The following is a 25387-nucleotide window of genomic DNA, read 5'->3' on the forward strand; positions in this document are numbered from 1 at the left end:
AATATGTTCTTGCCATATTTTGTTTGAGAAACAACATTAAGACCTAATGCAGCTGCTTGCTCGCGTATATAATTCTCTTCTTCTCGTGTTAAACCTTCAGGAAATGGTTGTCTTGATAGATAATTATCTCGAACAAAAGATTCACACATTTCTCGAGCTGCTTTTTGAAATTCACATTCGTTTTTCTCTTGCTTAGAAGAATTGAAACAATTGAACCATAATCGTTTTTCTATTTCATTATGTTTATTATATTTTTCATTTGCCTATGATTTTCCATGAAAATAATATAATATGTAAAAGTGAAAACCTTAGAAATAAAAAAAGAAAAAATATTAAGTAATAAGATAATATCACACTAACCAAACAAATTTCTTTATATATGTCTTTATCGTTTGGTTCCATTTTGTATGCAATTTGCAATTCTTTCAAACCTTTTGTATATTCCCCAATTTTTACCAATGCTTTGCCACGACTACAATATAAAAAATAAAATAATTAATTTCGATTTCTAATATCATCACTTGTGAAACATTATGAACGGAAAATATACTTGAAGTAAGTTTTAACAGTAGGTATGGGTACTTTGTTACAAGCTATGGCGGCACGACGTGGCATTTCTTCTTTATTAAAACATATTGCAAGATTATTGTAAGATCTGGAAAGTAATCTTTTCACTTCTTCTTCTTCCTTATCATCTTTTAATTCTGCATCTTCCAATAAACGTATGGTTTTTTCGTATCTACACAAATAAATTAAGATATTAGTAATATCTTAATATCTCTATCAAATAAAAATATATTTTCTTTGCCTACTGTCTTATGGCTTTCTTAATCTTCATGTTTGTAAAATTATGTTTGGCTGTATTAAGCAAATCATTAACACTTTTAACAATATTTGAAAATAATTTTTGTTCTTCCACGTTTAGATTAAGATAAGAATAAGCTGACCCATTATCAAGAAAATCAACCAGATGAATAATAAACATAACTTCTTCATTAGGTAAAATACGAGGAAGACATCCAATACTTCCATATGCAAGATCAGGATGAATAATAAAAATAGCAATTTCATGTTTTTCCATACTGGTTATAGCGAGTTCAAGTCCAGGAATTAATAAGTTCTGATTAAGACGAATAGTTTTTGGATGTCCATGCGCATATGTAGAATCAAAAGGTTCATCATTATATTCAAAATAACTAATATATTTAATAGTGACCTGAGCATTGTATGGTACAACCTTACCAACTCCTTTTTGTTTAATTAATTTCATAATCTATATTTAACAATGATTTAATAATGTTATTTAATATTGATTTTTTAAAATATTTAATTTTTATTATTAATTACAGTATACCTTTCCATCTTTTGTTATTGGAGTCATTTTTGTTTTCATTGTTGCGAAACTTATTCCAAAAGGCACAGAACCTGTAGCTTCATTATTTTCTTCAGCTTCGTCGATTTTAAAATCATCCATATTAAGCATATTAATTAATTCTTCATTTGACAAAAATACGTTCGGATTATAGGAAAATTTATCCTCTTCTTCTTTCTCCAAATATTCATCTCCAATTTCAAGAGTAAAACCGTCTGGAGATAATAAATCACTGAAAAATACAATTATTGTTATACAGGTTATTAATACGCATCAATAATATAATTTAATTTTTCTATTACTTCAGTGTAAACCCTTCGAGAAGATTTAAAGGCTTTGCCATTTTGAATCTTTTATAAAAACTTATTAAATATATCCGAATAGATTTTTCAAAAATTCGATCATAACAAAAGACTATCTTATATTAGATGATCAAATGGAGCATCAGTGACATCTATGAACCAGTATAAACAAAACCAGTATATTTATTAACCTTTATATTGAAGTATTTCTATTAAAAAAAAAAAAAAAAAAAAAAAAAAAACACAATAAACATCTACTTTACACAAACAGCAGTGTATTACGAAAGTCTAAACTTAATTTTAATATACGTACAATTAACAATATGAAGAAATATAATTATTATAATATACATTGCTTCATTTCTAAATAAAATTACAGTAACATATATATATTTCTGACATATAATTTACAATTTTTTGTTATTTAATATCAGTGAAAAAGTTAATATATATATTAATAGATAATGAGTTCTCACGGTAAAGCAGAAACTGAAAGATTGAAACAAAATTTAGAAGAACAGCTTGATAGATTAGTGCAACAGTTAGAGGATCTTGAAGAGTGCAAGTAAGAGAACAAATTATTTATATAAAAATATTTATATATTGTGATATAATATTAATATTATGCAGAGATGAAATGACTAATGAAGAATATGAAGAAGCCAAAGAAGAAACAATGGAACAACTTCGTGAATTAAATGAATCATTACAAAGAATGATTTCTGGAAATATGACTCTTATCAACCAACTTGGAGCAATGCAATTGGTACATAGACATATTTGATCATAAACAACAATGCAATATAAAAAATTTAATCTAATATAAACTATATGATCCAGGCAGCTCAAGCAGCAATAAGTGCAGCTTTTAAAACTCCTGCTGTAATTAGAATGTTTGGAAGACGTGAGCCGGATCAACTCAGAGAACGTCTTTTTCAAATTGAACGTGACATAAAACTTGGGAAACTAAATAAAGATGCTGGTGATCGATTGCGTACTGAAGTACTGAGTGCTTTAAGACAGCTTGGAGAAAAATTAGATCCTTCCGAATTACAATTATTAGAAAAATTTTCTTTAAATAGTATAGATGCAACGAGCTATGTACAAGTGACAGAGGCTGTAGAAAAGGGTCAAATGGCCTTAGCAGCAGTTGGTAAAGAAGTAAGAGCTACTCAAAGTACCTAGATTTTTTAATTATACTTTATATCAATATATGTCCATGTTATAAGTACTTCCTATTTGGAATATAATGATTTTTTAAATAATATTAATTTACATATGATTAGAACATCTTATTTTAAATATTATGCTTATTATCTAAATTATTTATTTAACATCTTGGTTAATCTTAAATATTTAAAAAAAGAAAAAAATACAAATTATATTGCGTTATATAATTAGGTTCTACAACTTTATGGTTAATTCATTTATTTAATCTAAGTTCTAATATAAATTCAAGTAATATTCATATAAATGTAAGTTATGTAATGAAATAAAAAAAAAAAAAAATAACTTTCTATAGATGATTTATAATTACAAACTAAAATACGTATATTTTTAAGTATGAAGCAGTGGAATGAGTAAAAATATTGGACTAGTATGTTTTAATTTGCTTTTGTGCACACATACTATCTTTTACTAATTGAATTATCACTGTTTTTATTCACAAACCCTGTGACTTATTAAATATACTTATTTATTATTTAATGTTATGTAATATCAGAATTATTAAGAGAAGAATATAAGTATAATTAATAACAATTAAAATTATATCTCTGTATAATTAATTAATTCTTAAATCAAATACTTAAATGAAAGTACAATAAGAGAGTTCATCTAAACAATTATAATGAAAAACTGATAATTTCTGTAAAAACACAAGCTAGATTTTTAATTTGAAATTAATAATTGTAAAATGTTGTATCATATAAAAAAACAACAATTGTACAAATTGAATAAAAGAATTAATAACTTATATTGTTAAATACAAAATAGTATGGTCGAAAAATATAAATTTATGCATAAAAAATACTTCCATTTAAGAAGGAAGCCTACAAGGAGAAAATAGATTAGTGTCAAGAATATATATATATATATATATTACTGTGCTTTATCTTTTCTCAACAAAAAAAAAAAAAAAAGAAAAAAAAGAAAAAGAAAAAATCGAACATGATATTTCTTATAGATCTTCATAATAAAATCATTATAAAGCTCATTGCGCCTTCTATTTAATTAACGTTTACGACGACAAACTCTTTTATGTTCACGTTGCCAATGAACCTGTTGACAATCAGTACTGCAATAAGCTGTGTTCCAACAGCAATGATATATTGCTTCAGCTTCGCAGTTGTAACACTGTAATTACAACATAGTAAATATTAATTAAAGTGTGTGTGTGTAACATAAACAATTGTGTGTATATATATATGCAAAAAAATACCCATTGTTTCTTTTTAATTTCAGATATAATCTGTTGATGTCTATCAGTTAGTTGCCTCAACTCTTTAGCATGTTCTGCTTGAAGTCTTTCCATTTCTCTGCATTTGTCAAGCTCCAATTCTCGTCGTAGTTTTTCTAACGCCGTTGTTATAGGTTGTTCAGAAGTCCTACGTTCCCTTTTTATCTGCAACATTTTGTTCATAACAAATAAAACCAACATGTTGCAGAATAAATAAGTATTAACGCATATTTTAACATTATGAAATATACTTTTGTATATATTATAATTTTATTTTATAATATATTATCAGTTAAATATACCTTTGCTGGTATCACTTCTGTTTGAATTTGCTCTGTTTGCACGAGAACGCATTTAGATCTTGGTTCTTGAGAACTAGATGTTACCATGTCTTCTTGAGATCCCTCCTTCTTTAAACCTTGTGGACATGTACTGGATATTTCTCTTGTAGGTTCATCCTCAGCTACCGGTAAGTGTGGGACTTGTCTTTCTTCGCTTCCAGCTTTACTTCTTGGAGATTTATTTCCTTTAGTCTCTTGGGATGCTGTTAATTCTGCATGACCATCAGTACTTAGACGTTCAACTTTAACTCTTAAGTCTTTTATAATCTGTTTTGTTGTATTGCTGTTGTATTGCTGAGAAGTTTCTTTCAAACTTGCTGAATCTATATGCCGAATTTTTGCAGCTTTGGGTCCATCATAGTCACTGCTACCATCTATTTCTTCAATAATCTTGCCCGACTTTTGTAGTAAATGTTGATGATGTTTCAATTCTTCAAAAGCTCTGTTCCACGCCGTTGATCTCTTTATCTATGAAATAATAGTAGTAAATAGTGTGAAAAAAATTTATCATTGCAAAATTTAAATTGAAATGCAATGATAGGACAATTACTCGCATTTTCTTTTGTTTCCTTATAGGCATTACCTTCATTTCTTTCCACTTTCCCTTTTCCGAAGGCTATGCAAGAATTCGTTGTTAAGATAGTTATTTTATCTAAGTGCAACAACAATTTTTAAATCGGTTTTCTCTCAACGGTTTTCTCTCCTATCATGTCAGTGATATAATAGACTGTTAACTGCATGTAACCTAAACCGAGAATTTTCAAAGTGGTCGCGTAATAGTTTCGCGTGTATAATCAAAGGATACCGCAACGCGTGTTTACCTGTAAACTTTGTAAGCTGACACTAATCGGCCGAATAAAAACTTTCTCTATGTTAGCCCGCATGTGATGCCCCCCAAAGAATCGAACATCGTAGACATTGCCATTAATTTGCATAACTTTAGCTGGCCAATAAGGATATCCTTTTTGTTTAGCATAAACAAGTTGATGTGGTGGGTTGCATGGTATACAGAACCACATTTTCTCCGATTTCTCATTCGATATTCGGTAACAGTCCGCACACCGACGAATTTCTTGAAGATCATAACAGCAATCTTGATACATTGTGTTGCCCATTTCCCCGATTATACTGTGAGCTATAAAATACGATAAAATATATAATAAAATACATAGCATATATAATAACATATTTAAGGGTTAAATATTTTACCTCCATGATATAACAGAATATTATGCAGAATATTGTGTGCATCTGCTTGAAATTCCATTAAATTGTTGTATTCATTTTTGTTGGTTTTAGAGTCCATAATTGCCAAATCCATATGATTTTTTATAAGATAACCAGGACGCCATGCATCTTCACCTTCGCTTATCCACGTAGGCCCAGAAAACCCACTTGGTGGTGTAACAACAGGATCATTATTAAAAACTATAGTTCGATTCGTAATTTCTAGTGGTAATTTTGCTTTTAAATGACCACATGTAAAGCTAAGTATATGATTGAGATCAGGTTTGTCTGGATATGTGTCAGTATTTATTTTCTGAAAAAAAAATATTTATATTTATGTTATTCATTTTATGTCAAAAATCTTAATATCTTAGAATATTTTCAAATAATTATTATATTAACCTCACAAAAGTCACAAACTTTTAATTTTGTATTTATAGGTACATGACAACCGAGATGATATACTCTGTGACATTGTTGACAAGATTCTACTAATCCAGCTTTTTGGCATTTGTAACAATACCAATCATGATCGATATTTCCTGGTGGTTCTATCGGTAATCTGTAACTTTCTTGTTCAATTCCTGTCTTTGATGGTACTTTTTTTAATAAAACAAGATTATCTTCCACAGCTTTGTTCAATTCTTCTTGAGCTTGCTGTTCTGTAATTCCGTAAACACGTGCCAAATGTCGTACCATGCGATCATTGCTAGGTAAACTTCTTTGATGCATTGTAATTTTTATGGCATCCCATATGCGTTGAGTCATAAAAGGATCTGTTCTCCGACGTATAGACATGATTATTGTGAATCAAGTACTGTAAATAAAAATAATATAATAATTATGGGACATTAAATTAATTTCATTAATAATAAAATTATTAATTGCATTATATTTCCATGGTATAATAAAGAATATAATTCAAATATTACATCATAAAGTAGTGTTCATAGAAATTAGTTTTTGTTAGATAATATTTATTGCAAGCATCTTTACTTAAATATATTATCTATATAATAATATCAGACCCTCATATTCACTACCCACATGCAATGGCTTTACCAGAGACTAACAGTAGTCAGATGAGTTAGTTATAGTCTAGAAATTCTTTCAGTGACAGTATCCAGGCAAGTGACTTGTAAAAAAAAATTTAACTGTATTAAAAGTATAATAATTTTGATAGAATAACAAAATGAACATCATAATAATAGGTGTAGCAGGATATATTTTACTATTCTTCAATTTTATTGTACTAATAATACTTATAAAAAAGAAGTTTAAGTGTCAATCAGTGTCTTCATTTTATATCTTGTCAACATCTGACGTATTAAATTCAATGCTTACAGCAATAGTGCTACTTATAAATCATGCTGATATGATGGCCAATACAAATTATTTTTATAAAAATGAGCGGATTTTAAATATAAATACTCTAAATAAATATTCAGATACATTTTTACAATTTTACGAAACATATAACTTATCTGCCGTGAACTATTTAGATCTAACAACGTGTAATATAAAAAATCTGCTTATGCACAATGCTATGTTTCTAATGCCTTTTACAAATGCATTTATATCATTAATAACATTTTCTATACAATGTAATTTAAGTGCTACATTTATTAGTGATAGATACAAAAATTATTTGCAATCAAAAATAAAAATGGAACAAAATCCAATTAAAATTTTTGATAATATTAATAATTCAGAATATCATAATATAGAGGTTGCAAACACAGATGATACAAGTTCTAAAATTGACGAATTAATAACATCGAAAGACACAACTACTCTAAAAATTGAAGAAAAGATTCCACAGTTTTTTCATAACATAAAATTTAAAAACATCTCTGCAAAAAATAAGAGCATTGTTGGAATGAGTGTATTAAGTCAATGGTTGATACCAATTGTTTCGACAGGAATTTTGTATTTTGCGGACTATCAAAGCATAGGTATGATGTTACAAAATGAAAATGCAGAGTGCATGTATGAATCTCCTTTCTCTTTTTATAATTGTTTTACAATAAATGAAGACACTATACATACAGAAAATTCGCATTCAACAATTTCGATACCAGCCTACGATGATTACATTAATAATACAAGTTCATTGAAATTATTCAATCTGAATGTAACAGAAAAAGAAATAATTTCGAAAGTATATGATATTATGAATTCGGCATTAAACAATACGTATAATTTGAAAAGTAAAAACTTCAGTAATCTTTCTAATCTAATTCGTACAGAAACCAATGCAGATCCAAATAATAGCACAAATAACATTAATAACAATACTGATTCTGAAATAAGTTACAACGAATGGGTAATAACAAATGATTTAAATACTTATAATTGGTCTGATATATTGATTAAACACAAAAGCGATGTTCAAATAAAAGATGAAGAAGAAGAGATTAAAAAATTATTACTGCCATGGAATATTTCTTCAATTCCTTTAAGTTTAGTTGAAAAAAATAAAATGAATAAAAATATATCTCAAGATAATGGTCTTATCAATAATGAAAACGTAACTATATTATTGATAAATGATAAAAACAGAACAGAACAAGCTTCATTACCAATATCTAAAGAAAAAATTCTTTTGGATATTATATCACGAATAAAAAGTAGTACCTCTAAAGGAAATAAGAAAAAAGGAAGCAGAACTAAAAAAAGTGGATTACAGTATTATAATATTGAAAATAACATCTCTACAACAGAAACAATAACAGTTATTACAGAACTCTATCAAGATGTTGACAAGTTATTTGAGACTAATACAATATGTACCATGGATAAATGCATTATATCAACAAAATTTTTAAGATTGTATTTTCTTGTGCTTATATTTATAATATATTTCTTACCAATTATCTTGTCATCCGTTCTACAAGTACGTAGTAAATTTGTTTGTCAGAATGTATTAAGTAATCTGAAAGAAAAAAATTCAATTAGATATATTATTTCTGATAATTCTTGTTTGAACATGAAGTACAGCAACAAAGAATCTGACCAGGCATGCAATCATATTAAAATATATGACAACATATTAAAAGAATCAATACAAGTTGACAAATTATTAGAAACGATTAAAGTATCTTTAATAATTGGCATAATGTTATGGACACCTATTTTTTTGCAAACTATACTCAAAGTGTTTTTATGTATCAATGTATCAACATGGATCACAGACTGTACATTTCTATGTACTATATTCAATGATATCATAAGAAACATTTTCAATCTAAGCATAGTTAAAATACAAGAAATTCCAAAAAATTTTAGCAAAAAAGAAAACTCTGTACATCCCAGCGAGTAAATCATTTAATATTTAATAGTTATTAACAATCTCATTGTCACATTATCCTGTGCTACAAATATTATATATTACTATTATTCATTATTTTATTACAATATCACTTAGTTGAGCTAATTATAAATCCTCCTAATCGACAAATGGATAAAAATTTAAGTATGAAAATAGAAATAAATTTGACATCATTAATCAAGTTCATTGTATCACAGATTTTTGTAGTATTTTCTTTATATAACATTAAACTATTCTAATTTTAATAACTGAAATCTGATGTTCCCACAAACTTACTTGTGTTCGTTAAGATAATGGACGATCCTCTCATGTAACTATCCTATTTACGAATTAGCGAAAAAGTAGAAATCCTGCTTAATCTACCAAATGTCCAATCGATTATTAACACGAATCCTTGAAGGTCGCTAGATTAGTAAAAAGAATTTCTTATCGACGCCCAACAACACGAAACGAAGTGGTAATTAAACGATAAAAGACGCGTACGGATACTGTGCGCACGTCACGAGTCCGACATAACCTCAATGGTGCGCACGCAACGGTACGATCATAATTGCCTGCTGATGAAATATTTTTTTTTTTTTTTCGTAGCTTCACTATTAATAATTTTCTAACGTAGAGAGAATCACTTTTTATATAGAATACAAACTTACAAACTATTTATATTTTCTAATTTATATTTGTATGTGTATCGCCAACTAATTCGTTCTATACAGAATATTACATATTAATGAAACATTCTTACAAAACCTTATTACTGTTTTTCAATCGCACAGTAACAAATTTTTATTGGTAATTGTCCAAATTACAGTTATTTAGAAAGATAACTTGTGAATGAATATCGATTCTTCATTACATCAAGCTACTTTGAAATAATTTTTAAGTAGTTTCAAATACCATTTGTTGCGCGCCATTAACAATTTTTAGTTATCACCTACAATAACCCGCATTATGCTGCTATGATTCGTATGAATTTATCAGTTTTTAAACCCATAATCATCCATAGCTATTAATTATTAAAATTAGATGAATATATATATTTCGTCGATTATTATCTAAGCTTTCATTTTGTATATCCCTCTCCATGCAATATTTCACGTTTCTTCGTATATGTTCGTACAGTATTTTCACGTCTGTTCACGTCTCTTTTGTACAGTACATTCGTATCTCTTCGGCTACCTTCGTACAGACGTTCGTGTCTCTTTGTGTCCCTTTGTGTAGTACTCCGCCCGCGCGTTACTTCGTTCAATATGTTACAATAATTACATTTCAATGCAATATGTTCGAGTCTCTTTGTGTAAAAAAAAATTAATCAGTTATTATTTTTAATAGAAAAGAATTAATGAATATATTAATATTTACATTTCTCTACAGGTATTTTTTATTTTCCCATATTGATTTTCCACCAATACAAAGTCCACCAGAACAACCAACAGAATAACAGGATCTATTACCTAAGTGCGATTTTATCCGTACATTAGAAACAGAAGTATCTATTATTAATTTTTCTGAAATCCAAGAATTATATTCTCCTTTATCGTTAATTTCTTCGTATTTATTAGTGAATTTAGGTTTTAATTTAGAAAAGAGATCTTTAGGAAGTCCATCTTGTTCTGCCAACATCGTACAAATTTGAGTTAAGTCAATAATGAAATTTGGCAATAAATCTATTTCATTCGACTTAAGTTTTTCGTCAGGAAAACAAACTTTTCTTTCTCTTTCTTGTGCTTTTATTAAAATTTCGTCATAAATAGGGACTCTCATGCATCGAAATTCATCAGGGAAATTTTGGTTTTTAAATAACAATGTTTTTTCGTCAATTGCAAATTCAATAGTACTATATTTTCCAACGCATAAAAGTCTTAAAAAAAGAGATATCATTCCAGACACCGTATGATCTTGATTTAATAAAATGAATTTATTTTTAATAACGTATGGTTTTGGCATGTGATAAGTGTCGTTAATTGCCATTGAAATTTGATCGCATAAACATCCATACAAAGGTATTTTTGCTTCGCCTAAAGAATCCTTCATAATTTCATATGGACATATTGATATGCTTTTTATTTTATAAACATCTAAAGTTAATAATGAAGATCTCATTGCACTTATCAATTCGTTTGGATTTCTTGGAAATAAATGTGTTTGTCCACAATTGAAATTCACAATACGACATTTTGCATCATTACGAATTTCTTTGGATTTTTCTGCTTTCGTTAGATTGTACTCATGTTGAAAAATTCTAATTAAAGGAAAATCAATGAATTTCAAATCAACTCCTAACTCAGGAGTTAATTCTTTTTTTTGTGATTTATCTACATAAAGAGTCACATCTTTCACAAAAATTTCTAATGCGAATAATTGTTCATCTTTTGTATTTAAACAATTGTCATTAGTCATGACTAATGCAATTCACAATGCAGTCTGAGAAATTATAACATAATGAAATTAATGTTTTGTTATTTTTTAACTTAAAAATTAATAATTATACAAAACTGGAATAAAATTACACAAAATTTTGACAGGTGTAACTATACTGTCAATTGTTTTGATCTAATAATTATTAATATAATACATTTTTTATATTATATGATATCGTTCAATTTTGTAAAACTTTCATATTGATGAAAGTAATAATAAGAATATATGTATTTACTTACTCATTTTTATATAAAATACAAATGTACATATATATAAATGTAACTTCTTAATATTTATATACAAGGAAATTATTTAGACACTTAGAAATTATAGTAATGTATCCTCAGATCTAATATATTCCCCAATATCTGCTTGATGAAAACAAATTGTTGCCATAGGATCTGCATTTTTACATTCCAATGTGCTTTTAGCCATTACACCAAATCCCTATAAATATTTAACATTTAGAAGATTATTGACATATCTTATAAGACTATTACTAAAATAATACAATACAATACATACCAGAGGTATATCATTCATAGAAAAAACAACTACACCTTGGTATTGTCCTGTATTCTCTGTTATACGTCCTAAACCAGATTTTAAGACATGATGTCCATATAAAAATTGTTGTTCTGCAGAGGACTTTACCCAAAGCTTATGCTTAAAATAGAATATAATAAACAATTATTAACTATAATAAAATTATCATTTGTGTATATATAATGTTATTTACTTGAGCATATGGTGCAAGATAATTTAAAGCAGTAATATGCAATTTAAATTTTCCTGATTTAGTAAACTTTCCCAGGCATGTACCTAGACTAACTAAATTATCTGGACTGACTGTATGTGCTAATGATAAAATCTTTTCTGAAACATAATATATTCTATCCTTCTTTTCACGAAAACAATATGTGCCATCTGGTCGGTCTATCAAATTTTTTATATTTTCTCCAATACTGTAAACAAAATAATTAAAAAATAATTAACGAAAAATAAATAAGAAATAATTCCAAGTGAATTTTAACAATCTATTCATTTTTGAAAAAATGACTTACTATTTTTTTAATTTTTCGAACACAAGTTTTGTTCTTTCTTCTGATAAACGTTTCATATTTGTTAAAAACTAAGTTTCACTCGTCTATAATTTTAAATAATCGAATTTTAACAAAAATAATTCCAACGCACGACATAAACACAAAGCGTGTAGGAATAGTTAAACTAATCTAACATAACCTCTTTACCTTTCTCGATCATAATGCCGCCAATTCAGCAGGAACTAAACAAACAGGAAATAATATAAGAAAATTAGATAATATTATGAATAATATATATTATAATGAAATATTATGATTGCTATTGATATATTAATTAAAACTGCATATTAACATTGGCAGTTTATATACAGTAACAATATTTAAAAAAAAAAAAAATAAACTATAGAATTATTTTATATTCTTGATTTTCGTTTATAAAACTTTACTCTTTTGTCTTATATATTTTTTGAACCAATACTAGGTTTCAATAATTAAAAACTTCTTTTTATTTACATTCATATATTCATTTGTTATTTTATTCTACAATTTAAATAAATGTGCATCAATAGTTAGAGAGTTTAGGGCAATACAGTTAATTTTTTATAAACTATTTAATTATTTACTTTTGATACTATTAATTAATATATTTTGAAACATTTTGAAATATTTGAAAAAGAAGGATTTGGTATTTTGATAATTTTTCTTACGTGATTTAAGTTTTTTATATATTTTGTGAAGAAACAACTTGTTTACGAATCATATGTTCGTTTCATATATGTTCTCTTGTATACAAATTTACAGGATCATGAAGTTTATGTTACTTATAATGACATATGCATATTACAACATGTTACAGCATTGACAATCAAAATTTATAAAACTTTCTACAAAATGATGTATTAATTTTAATTTGTAATGTAAATGTTTAACATAATTCATTTAATAACTTAAATATATATATATATGTGTGTATATATATATAACTAAACAACACATTGATAAAAAATGATAAGAAAGCGTGTTATTGCATTAAAAATAAAAATAGAAAGATTATAACTAATAAGTATATAAATGTACATTTTAATATAATGCATAAAAAGATTTAAATTTACAAATATGCTATAAAGTTATTATACATTTATGATTTAAGATCAATAATAATCAATTACTAACATTGGAATTATAAAAGAACATACTTCTTATATTAAAATTTTTATTAAATGTTTATATTAAGATAGGACCTATCAAATGTTTATATATAGTACCAAGAATTCTTTAAAGATTAACATTTTGACAACTATTAAATAAAGTACATCATTATTGTAGAACGTGTATACATATTTAAATTTTTGGCAAACATACACTCAAGTACAATAAATTAAAAAAGAAAAGCTAGGATTTTTAAGCAGCATTGTCATATGTGCGTATAAGATATCTCATATTAATTAATAAGTCCATAGATGTTAAATGATAAAAGATATTTAAATGATGTATCACATCTTTATATGTTTTGCCTCATAAAGCTAGTTCAGGTTATTTAGCTGGGCAAACTTTTATGCTTGGATCTAAAAGTGCATGATAAGAACTTTAATGATAAAATCAATCTTAACTATTATTAAAAAATATCTATATAGAACTATACAGTCATAGTAAAAAAAAGTATATCTATATAATCATAATATAATCAAAATTGTAAACATTTGTCTTAGTTATTATGCAATTGGATTTTGTAAAATTTTCCTCTCACAAAAATCTTTAGATTTGTCTTTTTCTTTTCTTTTCTCTCTTTCTCTTTTTTTTTTTTTATATGAAATTAATACTTGTATCTGTCTTAATTTATTTATTATTTTTAAAAGACACATTATTTATTATTTTATTAAATTTATAAAATCAATATTCAAAATTTTATATAACTTGAGATTCATAAATTTTTTACAAATGAACTTTCAATTAATAAAGTTAAATTTATCTCCTAATCTATGTATATGACATAAATATAAGAGTATTAGCAGCATAAAAGAAAACAATTGGATAAAAATTGTATATTTCATAATGAAAGTATTAAATTTTTTAATAAGGATTGCCATTCTGTAGTTCATAAACCATATATAGCTTTTATCTTCAAAATATACACAACAATGCATCTATTGTACAATATGAACAATAGATGTATAATAGATTAACTATTATGATACTGATGAATAGTTTGCTGCTTAAAACATTGGATATAACCACGTAATTTCTTGATAAATTTGTCTTATTTATGCAATCCTAATTTGTATTTTCAATAATCTGATTATTTTCTTCCTATAGGAAGTATTATTCTTTACAGGATGTTATGTATTGTCCGTGCTTATGTAACTAGGTACATAATCACATTTTACTTGTATCATAATTTCGAATGAATAAAATATACATACATATAAGTGTACATATACTCCACAGGATAATCAATTTATTATAAAGAAAATATTATGACACAAGTAATAAAATCTCCTGTAATTCATCGAAATCTATTAAACTAATATTTCTCAGAATTGTTTTCAATATAGATAAACATTTGTTGATACGTTTCTTTTGATAATCGAAGTATTATCGATAATAATAAAGAGTAATGCGTGTCAATATTGTTATCGATTAATGATAAAATTGAGTTGGCAACGCTGGACAAAATCGCGCACATTTTATTTTGACGATAGAATAATACAAATGGCGGTCGTTCCAACTGCGTATCAGAAAATTTTTTTAAATTTTTAAGCACAAATAAACACGAAACAACGACAATTAAAATTCCAGGATGCAGGTAAGGCAGATCGTCGTTTTTAGCGAATGGCTACTATCTTATTAAATTTTCAACCGAGAATCAAATTAAAGTTGCAGATAATCCATTTTCTGTAAGATTGTTTATTCAGGAGGTTTTTAATTAAATTTAGATATTTAATCCATTTGACTTTTTCAATTTTACGAAATGTCTTATAATTTCGTTCATAACCTCTCTCAAAGTTAAGTTCTTGTAATGAATCACTGTATACTTGGCCTCGATCATTGTTTATCTCTCTCGTAGAACACACACTTTATTCTGCTGACTTCTTCAATTTTTCCTCAACGAATATAAGCTTTTATACTTATTTCCTTAGCTTCAGAAAATATTAAACGTTGGACTAGGAATAAGCTCGTTTTGATGAAACTCACGACTGATCATAAGTCGAGACAATTCATTGATGAAACATCTGAAAGGATATTTCTTATTTTGTTTCAAGCAAAGCTCACAAGTATTAGACTTCTGTTTACTTTTTTTTTTCCTTTTTTTTTTCTTTCTTTCTTTTTTTTTTTTATTTTTTTTATTTTTTTTTTCTTAAGAACTTTTATATATAGATTTGAACATTTTAACATGTATAAGTACTTGAGTGCATGTGAGTATGCACATATGGCATATAGATACATACAATGCTGCGATTTATAGCAATGTCTCCATGTGTTTCTTTCGTGAGTTCTCTTTCTAGTCGGAAGATCGTTTAATAATTTGTTTTCTGTTGCGTGTATCGGGATTATAAGATATGTATACAGGAGTATTGTTTATGTATCTTTCGCTCGTACATTAAATCGAATACCTCTCGTGTTTTGTACTATTAGAAAAATGTATACATACGCGACTTGTTTATATAACAGATTTCGTCCGAATATTTCTATCATTTTCACATCATCAAGATACGAGTTACTTTGTCCAATCTTGTTGAAATTTATCATATTCCTTTATATAATTACTTATACTTTTATTTCTGTCGGAATTTCACATCTTTATCATTATATATATATATGTATATATATATGTGTATACATATATATATATATATATATATATATACACATATATATGTCAATTATTCAAAAGTTGTTTTTCATTTTATCCCGAGATAGAATCTTGGTAGTCTTAACCTCTTTTTGTAGATTGAGAGTTTCGCTCTTCAATCCAAGCTAGGTAATGAAATAAATTATCATCTTTGTTTCTTTCACTTCTTTTTCCCCGATAACCACGCTTTCTCGGTTCCGGTATATTATACCAATTACGTGATAATCGGTTTAATTGCTCAATTCTTGATAATTTTAATAAGCGAACCGAGATACCAGTTACGTCGGTGAAAATCGTCATACTTTTAAAATATTTACTTTCCTTTGAGCAGCTTCCCGCGGCTCATTCCTCATCATATTTTCTACACGATCTTAAACCGTTCAGTACCGTCGTAATCGAATATTAGTATATTCACGACCTAACTGAAGTGATTTCTATGGAAAATAAGTACAAAAAATTGTTAAAAGAATAGTAATAAATTATTAGAAATTTTACAATATCAATATTACCTGTTCAGCTTGCATTCTCTGAGATACAGTTTCAATGTAATGTAATACCGCAAGATAAACGAATTTATATTGTGCTTCAGTCTGTACCATACCTGATCTCTGAGAACGTACTCTTTGAATCGTTCGTTGAATATCGATCTCACAATCAAGACCTAGTATAATCAATAAATATAAATATAGTTTAATTATGTACAGTGAAATATTGTTGACTTAAAAATAATTGAAGATAATTACCGTGGCGTTTAATTTGATCCAAAATCATATCAATAACAATAAAAGTTCCAGTCCTTCCTATTCCAGCGCTACAATGAACAAGAATTGGCCCCATGCTTGGTGCATTTTGAGTATTTGATGCAACAGCTGCAGCTATTAATTCTTGTCTAGCATTTACATCATGAAGAAAGTTTAAAACACAACCAGGATCTGACGGTACACCATGATCAGGCCATGCCTATAAGTCAGTTTGAGAATAATATTATTAATCTAATATTGTAAATTACTGTATTCTTATAATATGCAGCAAGATTCTCATAATCTTTTACGAACTATAATCAATGGTAGAAAGAAAAATAATAACTTGAAAATGATAATGGAATATTCTTCTGGCAACCGTGTTGTTTGGCTTGTTTCCTTGCAGTAAAAATTCACGTAAAGTATAATCTGCTGTTACAGTGCAAGAAAGAGCATTAACTTTCCATGTGCCTCCATATTCTGCAATTTCTCCCTCTTCAGGCCAATATCGAGCACATTTATTCTAAAAAGTAATGATATATGTATTATCATTTACTACATATTATTATTATTCATTATTAAAGACATTTTCTCTTCAACATACTTTTCCTCTTTCCATTTCTTTCGTTGTCATAACGATTACTCGAGTGTTTTCTTGGTACACCATGTGCCAAAAGTCTCCAATGGTATTTGGAAGACATCCTTGTGTAGCAATATAACATTTATTAAACTGTCCAACATCATTTCCACTAATACCAGGTGCAGCTCCATCACCTTCTTCATTCTGCAAACAATACTTATGTGTAATAAATGTAAATTTTATATATATATATAAATTATATGATATTATACCCTGATATAATTAGCATTGATATAATCTGATCCAGGTATATTAGGATCAACATCCTTCAAGCGTACCCTCGTGTGATCAACTGCAAGAAAAATTATAGAATGTATAATCTAGCAGTGAAGAAACAACTTTTAAGGTGGTGCAATACAAATATATATCTTACACGGTAAAATATTTTTATATCGATTTTTTGCTCGATTTTCTAATCTTAAACCTTCTTTCCTGGAAAACAAATGACGACATTCTAGTTGTTGTAATGATTCGAATTCCTCCCAAAAGCCTGCTTTTCCTTTACCACGACCTGTACTGCCTTCATTAGTATCTGTCGCGCCATTTCGACATAATAACCCGTTAGAACACCCATTTTCTTTGTGTAACTGTCTAACTCTGCTTTCAATTCCGCTAGCATTTATACGAGTTGCATTGAACGGTTGTCTAATAGAGAAAATAGACATTAAAATTTTTATTTAAAAAATTGTAATTGCATAGGATAATAGTTTATTAACATAGAAAATATATAATGAAAAATATTTGTACCGGAGATGAACAACACTTCCACTTGTTTCAACCATTGGATTACGTTTATAGTGCTCTATGAGATCACTAAGACTATCAAATTTATCTCCTCCTCCCACATCATATTTATTGTCCTACAATATTAACTAGTTTTATAAATTATGAACAACCAGATAAAATATGATATAAATTAATGTAATCTGATCCAAACAGGATAAAAATATAGAATAATAATGTTATATAGCATAAATATAATTAACCTGAGATCGTATCATAACATGTGTAACACGGTCATCAGTACGAACTGATAATACAAAATCACCAGGTTTGCTCTGTGATTCACGAACTAGAAAAGATCCATTTTTTCCCCTTTCCATCATCAATCGTTCTGCTTCCTTTGCTGATAAATGGCCATGGAACCACCTTTACCCATATTTTACTATTAACATACCATGCTATATGTGCGCATTTAAAGTAATAATAGAAGATTTTTATACTAACATATTAAATTGTAGTTTAAAAAGGGCTACATCTTTTATCGTATATTATACAATACCTTTCAGTTGTTGGATCAGCACAATTCAAAGGATATTTCAATTCTATTATCTCTCCATTTTTTTTACGAAGCTGTCCACCATTTTCCATGTAAAATTGTACAAGTTCTGATAATGTAGCAAACTTTTCACCTCCATAAAGATCATAAAAGTCTCCTGTATTTTGTATTTTAATATGAGTCACTTCACCATTTCGTCTAAGAACAAGATAAATTATATGAATTAGTAATATTTTCTATTTATATATATATATATATATATATATATATATATTTTAATGTTTAAATCAAACGAAAATAATTTCGTATTATTACCTTACAGATAATGTGAAATCACCAGGATTGGATGAACTTGGACGTGCCAGAAAGGAACTATCATAACCTCGTTCCATTAATAAGCGCTCTGCCTCTAATCCTGATATGTTAGGGTGAAACCATCTACAATTAAAAGTATTTAATTTAATTCATAGACAAATTTGTTTATAATACAACTTCAAAAAGTAAATATTTAACATTTTATAGCATCAATGAGACATTAGATTTTTGAAAAACATTATTGTAAACAATTGTACACATAATAATTCATAAAATATGCAAATTTATTTTTTTTGCAAAAAATTATGATAGTCTCTTGCAATTTGTGAAAAATTAAAGAATAATTTTTTTAAATGTGATAACATACAAAAACGATTGTTTAATTTTAACGTTGACACTTTATTTGCAAGTATGTCTGACTAACCTGCTGTTGTGCCGACGATACGCAAAATTGTTCTCGGAATGTCCATGAATTACGATAATCGTATTTTCTTTATATAAGTATAAAAACATGCCTTACCTGCGGGATGCCATGTCGCAATTACAACTACGCCCTGCTTGTAATTAATTCTTCATTGTAACACATTGAAATTCACAGTGGCGACCACAAAATTCTAAATACTTTAACTAAACATTAACTAAGCACTATAACGCTGTTTGACATAATTTATTTTACATAGTATACCATCACATACTAGATGGACTAACTCATATTTATTTTCTCCCATTTAATATATTTTTTACTCAAAAGATGGCGCAAGGCGAAACGATCAGCGCCATCTGTAACAGCGCAATTTGTAAAGAAATAAAAATTCCCGCTGTTTTGTACAAGTTAGAGCGAAATAAATTAATTTGTGTACTTAGGTGCAAATAAAATATTGTGTTTTTGTTTTGTTTTTGTATATTTAAAGTGTTAGAAATCAAATTATTTGAAATGATTAGAAGACAGTATTCGGGACCTGGAGCTGCGAAAAAGGCAAAATTTAGGTATCTCGTAGAATATTTCAAATCAAATTGATCATAACCTTATTTTATTAAATCGAGCTTATAACAATTTCATATTTATTCAGAATTCATTAATTTATGTATTTTCTTTTAAAACTAATAAAATTATATTTACACAATGTTAATTTTTAGCCAGAATGACGATGAAGATGATTACCCTGGTTCATTTGAAGCCGAATTGGCTACTATGGATGATATGGATGATCAATGTAATGATTTGACACAAATTATTGGCGAAGTAAGCTAACGTTTATATACAAATATAAAATAATTAAATTTTCAATTATTTCTATTAATCTAAAATATATATCTTAGCAATTCCAAACTATGTATTACATAAGGCTGAAATGTCCATTATTAAATATACAAATTTTATTCTCTAGCCTATTGACAACTGCAAAATGACGAATGAAAAGCCAAAAGCAGTGAGTTAATATGGTATTGATAATCATCGATTCCTTTCAATAAATATACATATATGTTCACATGATTGTTCATATACATTTTTTTAACTGATAAAAGTTGCACCTATTAATTCATTTTTTAATTGTTTTACATCACAAATGCTTGCTTTATATGTTTTATTTTCTAAGCTATGCAGTCACATTATTAATACAATATGATAAGTTTAAGAGAATTGCTGTATCCAATTTTATGAATGTATTTATGTGCTCGTAATGTATTCATAATATTCTAACATATACATGGGCTTTGCGTTTTTAATAAAATAATAAAATTAATTCAAGATTTTATTATAGGGTCCAGAACAAGAAAATATATCTGCAAAATGGAGTAGACCGTCTCCACCAGATTTAAATCCACAAATTGATACATTAACATTTCAACAGATAGATATTGATCATTATATAGGTAAAAAATCTGTTGAAATTAAATTATATTTGTGAAATATGAAATAATCGACTTAATGCGATAGATATCAATTTATACGTTTTACCAGTAACTGTTATTTAAAAAGGTCAGCCATTACCAGGAATGCCAGGTAGTAAATTTGGCTCTGTTGCAATCATGAGAATGTTTGGTGTTACTGAACAAGGAAATTCTATTTGCTGTCATGTTCATGGATTTTGTCCATACCTGTTTGTTACAGCACCACAGAACTTCACAAATGCTCATTGTAAACCTTTTAAGGTTAACTATAAAGAATATTGTTTGAAATTTATATAGATATTGTCAATTTAGAGCTTATATAAACATAGTTTTTATTACAGGATGCACTCGATCAAGCTGTTAAGAAAGATATGAAATCAAATCAAAATACCGTTCAAGAAGCTATTTTAGCTGTTGAAATTGTATATAAACAAACGGTATATACATATACAGGAAATGACAAAAATGCATTTTTGAAAATTACTGTTGCACTTCCAAAATTAATAGCACCTTGTAAAAGATTACTCGAAAAAGAAATTGTTTATAACGAATTTAATCATACTTATACACCCTTTGAAACGAATATTGATTTTGATATTAGGTATAAATAATATTATTAATTCTTTATATAAAATATTATTTTATATATTATTAAAGGTTTCTGAAATTAATTTTTTTTTTGTATATTTAATAGATTTATGGTAGACACATCAGTAGTAGGTTGTTGTTGGATTGAATTACCACCAAACACTTGGAAATTACGAGGTCAATATGGACATACATTGCCAGTAATATCTAGATGCCAGTTGGAAGTAGATATTGCATGGGATGCTTTTATAGCTCATCCAGCGGAAGGTGAATGGTCTAAAGTTGCGCCATTTAGAATACTTAGTTTTGATATTGAATGTGCAGGGCGAAAAGGTATATGTTATACTTGATAAAATTGATAGTAATTTGTTTTGTTACCTTACTTATCATTTATTTGTTTGTAGGTATATTTCCTGAACCTAATCATGATCCTGTTATACAAATTGCAAATATGGTAATAAGACAGGGAGAAACAGAACCATTTCTACGAAATATATTTACTCTTAATACATGTGCACCTATTGTTGGTTGCCAAGTACTTAGTTTTAACAAAGAACAAGAACTTTTGCAGGTACTTGACAATAACAACAAATATATTCTCTACGTAATATTGATATTTTTAATTAGTTTCGTTTTTTAGAAATGGGCAGAATTTATACGACAGTTAGATCCTGATATTTTTACAGGATATAATATTAATAATTTTGATTTTCCATATTTAATTAATCGCGCGAAGTTCCTCAATGTGAAAGACTTTGAGTATCTTGGTAGAATCAAAAATATAAAGTCTGTCATTAAAGATCAGATATTGCAAAGTAAGCAAATGGGACGACGTGAATACAAAATTATAAACTTTGAAGGCAGAGTACCATTTGACTTACTTTTGGTAAGAAAATTAAGAAACAACTGATTAAAAAAAGAAAAGAAAATATATATATATATATATATATATTTATATATTATTTTAGCTTTGTACATTCTTCCTACATGTATTTTAGGTATTAATTAGAGATTATAAATTGAGGTCTTATTCTTTGAATGCCGTTTCTTATCATTTTTTGCAAGAGCAAAAAGAAGATGTGCATCATAGTATTATCACTGATTTGCAAAATGGTAATGCACAGACTCGAAGACGTCTTGCTGTGTATTGTTTGAAAGATGCATATTTACCATTGAGATTATTAGATAAATTAATGTGTATAATTATTTATATGGAAATGGCAAGAGTTACTGGTGTATCTTTAATGAGTTTATTAACTCGAGGGCAACAAATTAAAGTTGTTTCTCAACTTTTAAGAAAGGTATATTTATTAAATATTTATAAATAGAATATGTGTGCGCGCGCGCGCTTGTGTACTTGTGTATGTGTGTAATATTTTATTATCTCTATATTTTTATAGATGCGAGAAAAAAATTATTTAATGCCAGTACACACAGGACGTGGATCAGATGAACAGTTTGAAGGAGGTACTGTTATAGAGCCGAAACGTGGCTATTATAGTGATCCTATAGCTACATTAGATTTCAGTTCCCTGTATCCCAGTATTATTATGGCTCATAATCTATGTTATACAACTTTATTAACGCCTGAGAAACAGAATAAATATGATTTAAAAATTGACGAAGTTACGCGTACTCCAAGCAATTCATTATTTGTTAAATCTACTGTTAGAAAAGGGTTGCTTCCTGAAATTTTAGAAAATCTTTTGACAGCTAGAAAAGTTGCTAAAGCTGAATTAAAAAAGGAAACAGATCCGCTTAAACAAAAAGTTTTAGATGGTAGACAGTATGCTTTGAAGGTATCAGCAAATTCTGTGTATGGATTCACAGGTGCACAGATGGGAAAGTTACCGTGTTTAGAAATTTCTGCTGTAAGTACAACTTGTTGATATTATGAAATTTTGCATTAAAACAATAATAATCTTATTTATTACAGAGTGTTACTGCTTATGGACGCACTATGATAGAAAAAACGAAACACGAAGTTGAGCAACATTACTGTATCAACAATGGTTACAAAAACGATGCTATTGTTATTTATGGTGATACAGATTCTGTTATGGTTAACTTTGGCGTGAAAAAGATAGAAGAAGCCATGGAACTAGGTAAAGAAGCTGCAGAGTATGTTACATCAAAATTTATTAAACCCATCAAATTGGAATTTGAAAAAGTCTACTTTCCTTATCTTTTAATAAACAAAAAAAGATACGCGGGTCTTTACTTTACAAAGCCTGATAAATATGATAAAATGGATTGTAAAGGTTTAGAAACAGTGAGAAGAGATAATTGTCCTTTAGTAGCAAAGATGATGAATACTTGTTTGCAAAAATTACTTATTGATAGGTAGGTGGTACATTGTGTGTGTTTTATAATTTAACTATTTATAATTAATATTTTTTTTTTTTTTTTTTTTTTTTTTTTTTTTTTTTTTTTTTTTAAATAAATTTTTAATTTTTATTTTTTAGGAATCCTGAAGATGCTATTGATTATGCAAAACAAATAATAAGCGATCTTTTGTGTAATCGTATTGACATTTCGCAATTGGTTATTACAAAAGAGCTAACAAAGACTGATTATGCGGCTAAACAGGCGCACGTCGAATTAGCAGCCAAGATGAAAAAGCGTGATGCAGGAACTGCACCAAAACTTGGTGATCGTGTTCCATATGTATTTATAAGTGCCTCTAAGGGTACTCCAGCTTATCAGAAAGCTGAGGATCCTATATTTGTATTAGAAAATAGTATTCCCATTGATACAACATATTATTTAGAAAATCAATTATCAAAACCATTAGTACGTATTTTTGAACCAATTCTTGGTGAAAAAGCACAATCGTTACTTTTAAAAGGAGATCATACTCGTACAAAAATTGTTGTTACTTCTAAAGTCGGTGCATTGGCAGCATTCACACGTAAAAAAGAAACGTGTATTGGCTGTAAAGCCGTTTTGCAACCAAAAAGAGAAAAAATGGCTGTGTGTGAGCATTGTGAATCACGCGAAGCAGAAATATATCAGACTGAAATATTAGCGGAAAGGAAATTGGAGGAAAAGTTTTGTAGACTATGGACAGAGTGTCAAAGATGCCAAGGAAGCTTACATCAAGAAGTTTTGTGCACTAGGTAAATCGAAAATATTTTCTTTAAATATTACTAAATATATGTATGCATGCTTCTAATATTACTTTTTATTTTTGTTATAGTCGTGACTGTCCTATATTCTACATGAGGAAAAAAATCCAATTAGAATTGGATACTCAAATAAAAAGGATCGAAAGATTTGGAATTCCAGAATGGTAAAAAAGATTTGATGGAACACTTAAAGTTCATATGTAGGTATGAGTATTTTTTTAAATTTACTGTTATTCTATAATGGATATATAATCTGTAATCCATGTTAATTTCGTTTTATGTACAATGATATAATTTATTTATTAATAGATTACTTATTTGAACATTAATAAATAATGGAAATCCAATTATTATATTATTTTTTATATCAACTGAGATAATGAAAATTTCTAATTCATCTTGCTTTAAACAAAAATTGTTGATACAGAAATGTACATGTATATGTATATGTATATATATATA

At 27.6% G+C, this 25387-nt stretch overlaps 6 protein-coding genes across 13 annotated transcripts in view; 2 read left to right on the top strand and 4 right to left on the bottom strand.

The window, feature by feature from the left end:
* The window catches only part of LOC124956392, a 3767-nt gene extending 1932 nt beyond the window's left edge, over nucleotides 1-1835 (bottom strand). The window contains exons 1-6 of the mRNA XM_047512137.1: nucleotides 1675-1835; nucleotides 1355-1604; nucleotides 813-1273; nucleotides 551-739; nucleotides 361-472; nucleotides 14-263 (exon numbers count right to left, since the gene is read on the bottom strand). Coding sequence (XP_047368093.1) covers nucleotides 14-263; nucleotides 361-472; nucleotides 551-739; nucleotides 813-1273; nucleotides 1355-1604; nucleotides 1675-1715 — 1303 coding nt within the window. The 5' untranslated portion in view covers nucleotides 1716-1835. The remainder of the gene's footprint in view (nucleotides 1-13; nucleotides 264-360; nucleotides 473-550; nucleotides 740-812; nucleotides 1274-1354; nucleotides 1605-1674) is intronic.
* On the top strand, nucleotides 1786-4080 carry LOC124956399 (protein LZIC-like). Of its 2 annotated transcripts, none has more exons than XM_047512151.1 (4): nucleotides 1786-1836; nucleotides 2136-2239; nucleotides 2305-2440; nucleotides 2515-4080. In XM_047512151.1, the coding sequence occupies exons 1-4, from the start codon at nucleotides 1801-1803 to the stop codon at nucleotides 2857-2859; spliced, it is 621 nt and encodes a 206-aa protein (XP_047368107.1). In that variant the 5' UTR covers nucleotides 1786-1800; the 3' UTR covers nucleotides 2860-4080. The 2 variants fall into 2 exon arrangements, with proteins under 2 accessions (XP_047368107.1, XP_047368109.1); XM_047512153.1 differs by lacking the exon at nucleotides 1786-1836 and adding an exon at nucleotides 1861-2052 and having other exon boundaries at nucleotides 2515-4077.
* On the bottom strand, nucleotides 3877-10487 carry LOC124956393 (zinc finger MYND domain-containing protein 11). Of its 2 annotated transcripts, XM_047512138.1 has the most exons (10): nucleotides 10391-10487; nucleotides 9308-10319; nucleotides 8571-8635; nucleotides 6103-6517; nucleotides 5683-6013; nucleotides 5295-5608; nucleotides 5057-5089; nucleotides 4435-4941; nucleotides 4115-4297; nucleotides 3877-4029 (listed from the first exon to the last, which is right to left on the bottom strand). In XM_047512138.1, exons 4-10 carry the CDS (start codon nucleotides 6496-6498, stop codon nucleotides 3907-3909), a joined length of 1887 nt encoding a protein of 628 aa, XP_047368094.1. In that variant the 5' UTR covers nucleotides 6499-6517; nucleotides 8571-8635; nucleotides 9308-10319; nucleotides 10391-10487; the 3' UTR covers nucleotides 3877-3906. The 2 variants fall into 2 exon arrangements, with proteins under 2 accessions (XP_047368094.1, XP_047368095.1); XM_047512139.1 differs by lacking the exon at nucleotides 5057-5089.
* Nucleotides 10488-11677: 1190 nt separating this feature from the next.
* On the bottom strand, nucleotides 11678-12816 carry LOC124956400 (60S ribosome subunit biogenesis protein NIP7 homolog). The gene is made up of 4 exons (XM_047512154.1): nucleotides 12514-12816; nucleotides 12189-12414; nucleotides 11975-12115; nucleotides 11678-11896 (listed from the first exon to the last, which is right to left on the bottom strand). The coding sequence occupies exons 1-4, from the start codon at nucleotides 12567-12569 to the stop codon at nucleotides 11777-11779; spliced, it is 543 nt and encodes a 180-aa protein (XP_047368110.1). The 5' UTR covers nucleotides 12570-12816; the 3' UTR covers nucleotides 11678-11776.
* Nucleotides 12817-16077: 3261 nt separating this feature from the next.
* Nucleotides 16078-20004, bottom strand: LOC124956319 (tyrosine-protein phosphatase corkscrew). 2 transcript variants are annotated; one of them, XM_047511977.1, is made up of 12 exons: nucleotides 19837-20004; nucleotides 19317-19439; nucleotides 19005-19199; nucleotides 18709-18871; nucleotides 18470-18582; nucleotides 18096-18367; nucleotides 17935-18014; nucleotides 17687-17866; nucleotides 17429-17605; nucleotides 17086-17302; nucleotides 16852-17003; nucleotides 16078-16776 (listed from the first exon to the last, which is right to left on the bottom strand). In XM_047511977.1, the coding sequence occupies exons 1-12, from the start codon at nucleotides 19848-19850 to the stop codon at nucleotides 16723-16725; spliced, it is 1740 nt and encodes a 579-aa protein (XP_047367933.1). In that variant the 5' UTR covers nucleotides 19851-20004; the 3' UTR covers nucleotides 16078-16722. The 2 variants fall into 2 exon arrangements, with proteins under 2 accessions (XP_047367933.1, XP_047367934.1); XM_047511978.1 differs by having other exon boundaries at nucleotides 19322-19439; nucleotides 19837-19995.
* Nucleotides 16513-25223, top strand: LOC124956317 (DNA polymerase delta catalytic subunit). 5 transcript variants are annotated; one of them, XM_047511965.1, is made up of 16 exons: nucleotides 16513-17894; nucleotides 17970-18098; nucleotides 19324-20303; nucleotides 20454-20559; nucleotides 20705-20746; nucleotides 21080-21191; nucleotides 21298-21470; nucleotides 21551-21810; nucleotides 21904-22130; nucleotides 22202-22368; nucleotides 22438-22683; nucleotides 22796-23098; nucleotides 23198-23668; nucleotides 23734-24140; nucleotides 24263-24916; nucleotides 24997-25223. In XM_047511965.1, exons 3-16 carry the CDS (start codon nucleotides 20251-20253, stop codon nucleotides 25091-25093), a joined length of 3318 nt encoding a protein of 1105 aa, XP_047367921.1. In that variant the 5' UTR covers nucleotides 16513-17894; nucleotides 17970-18098; nucleotides 19324-20250; the 3' UTR covers nucleotides 25094-25223. The 5 variants fall into 5 exon arrangements, with proteins under 5 accessions (XP_047367921.1, XP_047367924.1, XP_047367922.1 ...); XM_047511968.1 differs by lacking the exon at nucleotides 20705-20746; XM_047511966.1 differs by lacking the exon at nucleotides 16513-17894 and having other exon boundaries at nucleotides 17955-18098.
* The last annotated feature ends 164 nt before the right edge of the window (nucleotides 25224-25387 follow it).

The sequence above is a fragment of the Vespa velutina genome, chromosome 21 (genome assembly GCF_912470025.1).
Source record: "Vespa velutina chromosome 21, iVesVel2.1, whole genome shotgun sequence".
NCBI classification, from domain to species: Eukaryota; Metazoa; Arthropoda; class Insecta; order Hymenoptera; family Vespidae; genus Vespa; species Vespa velutina.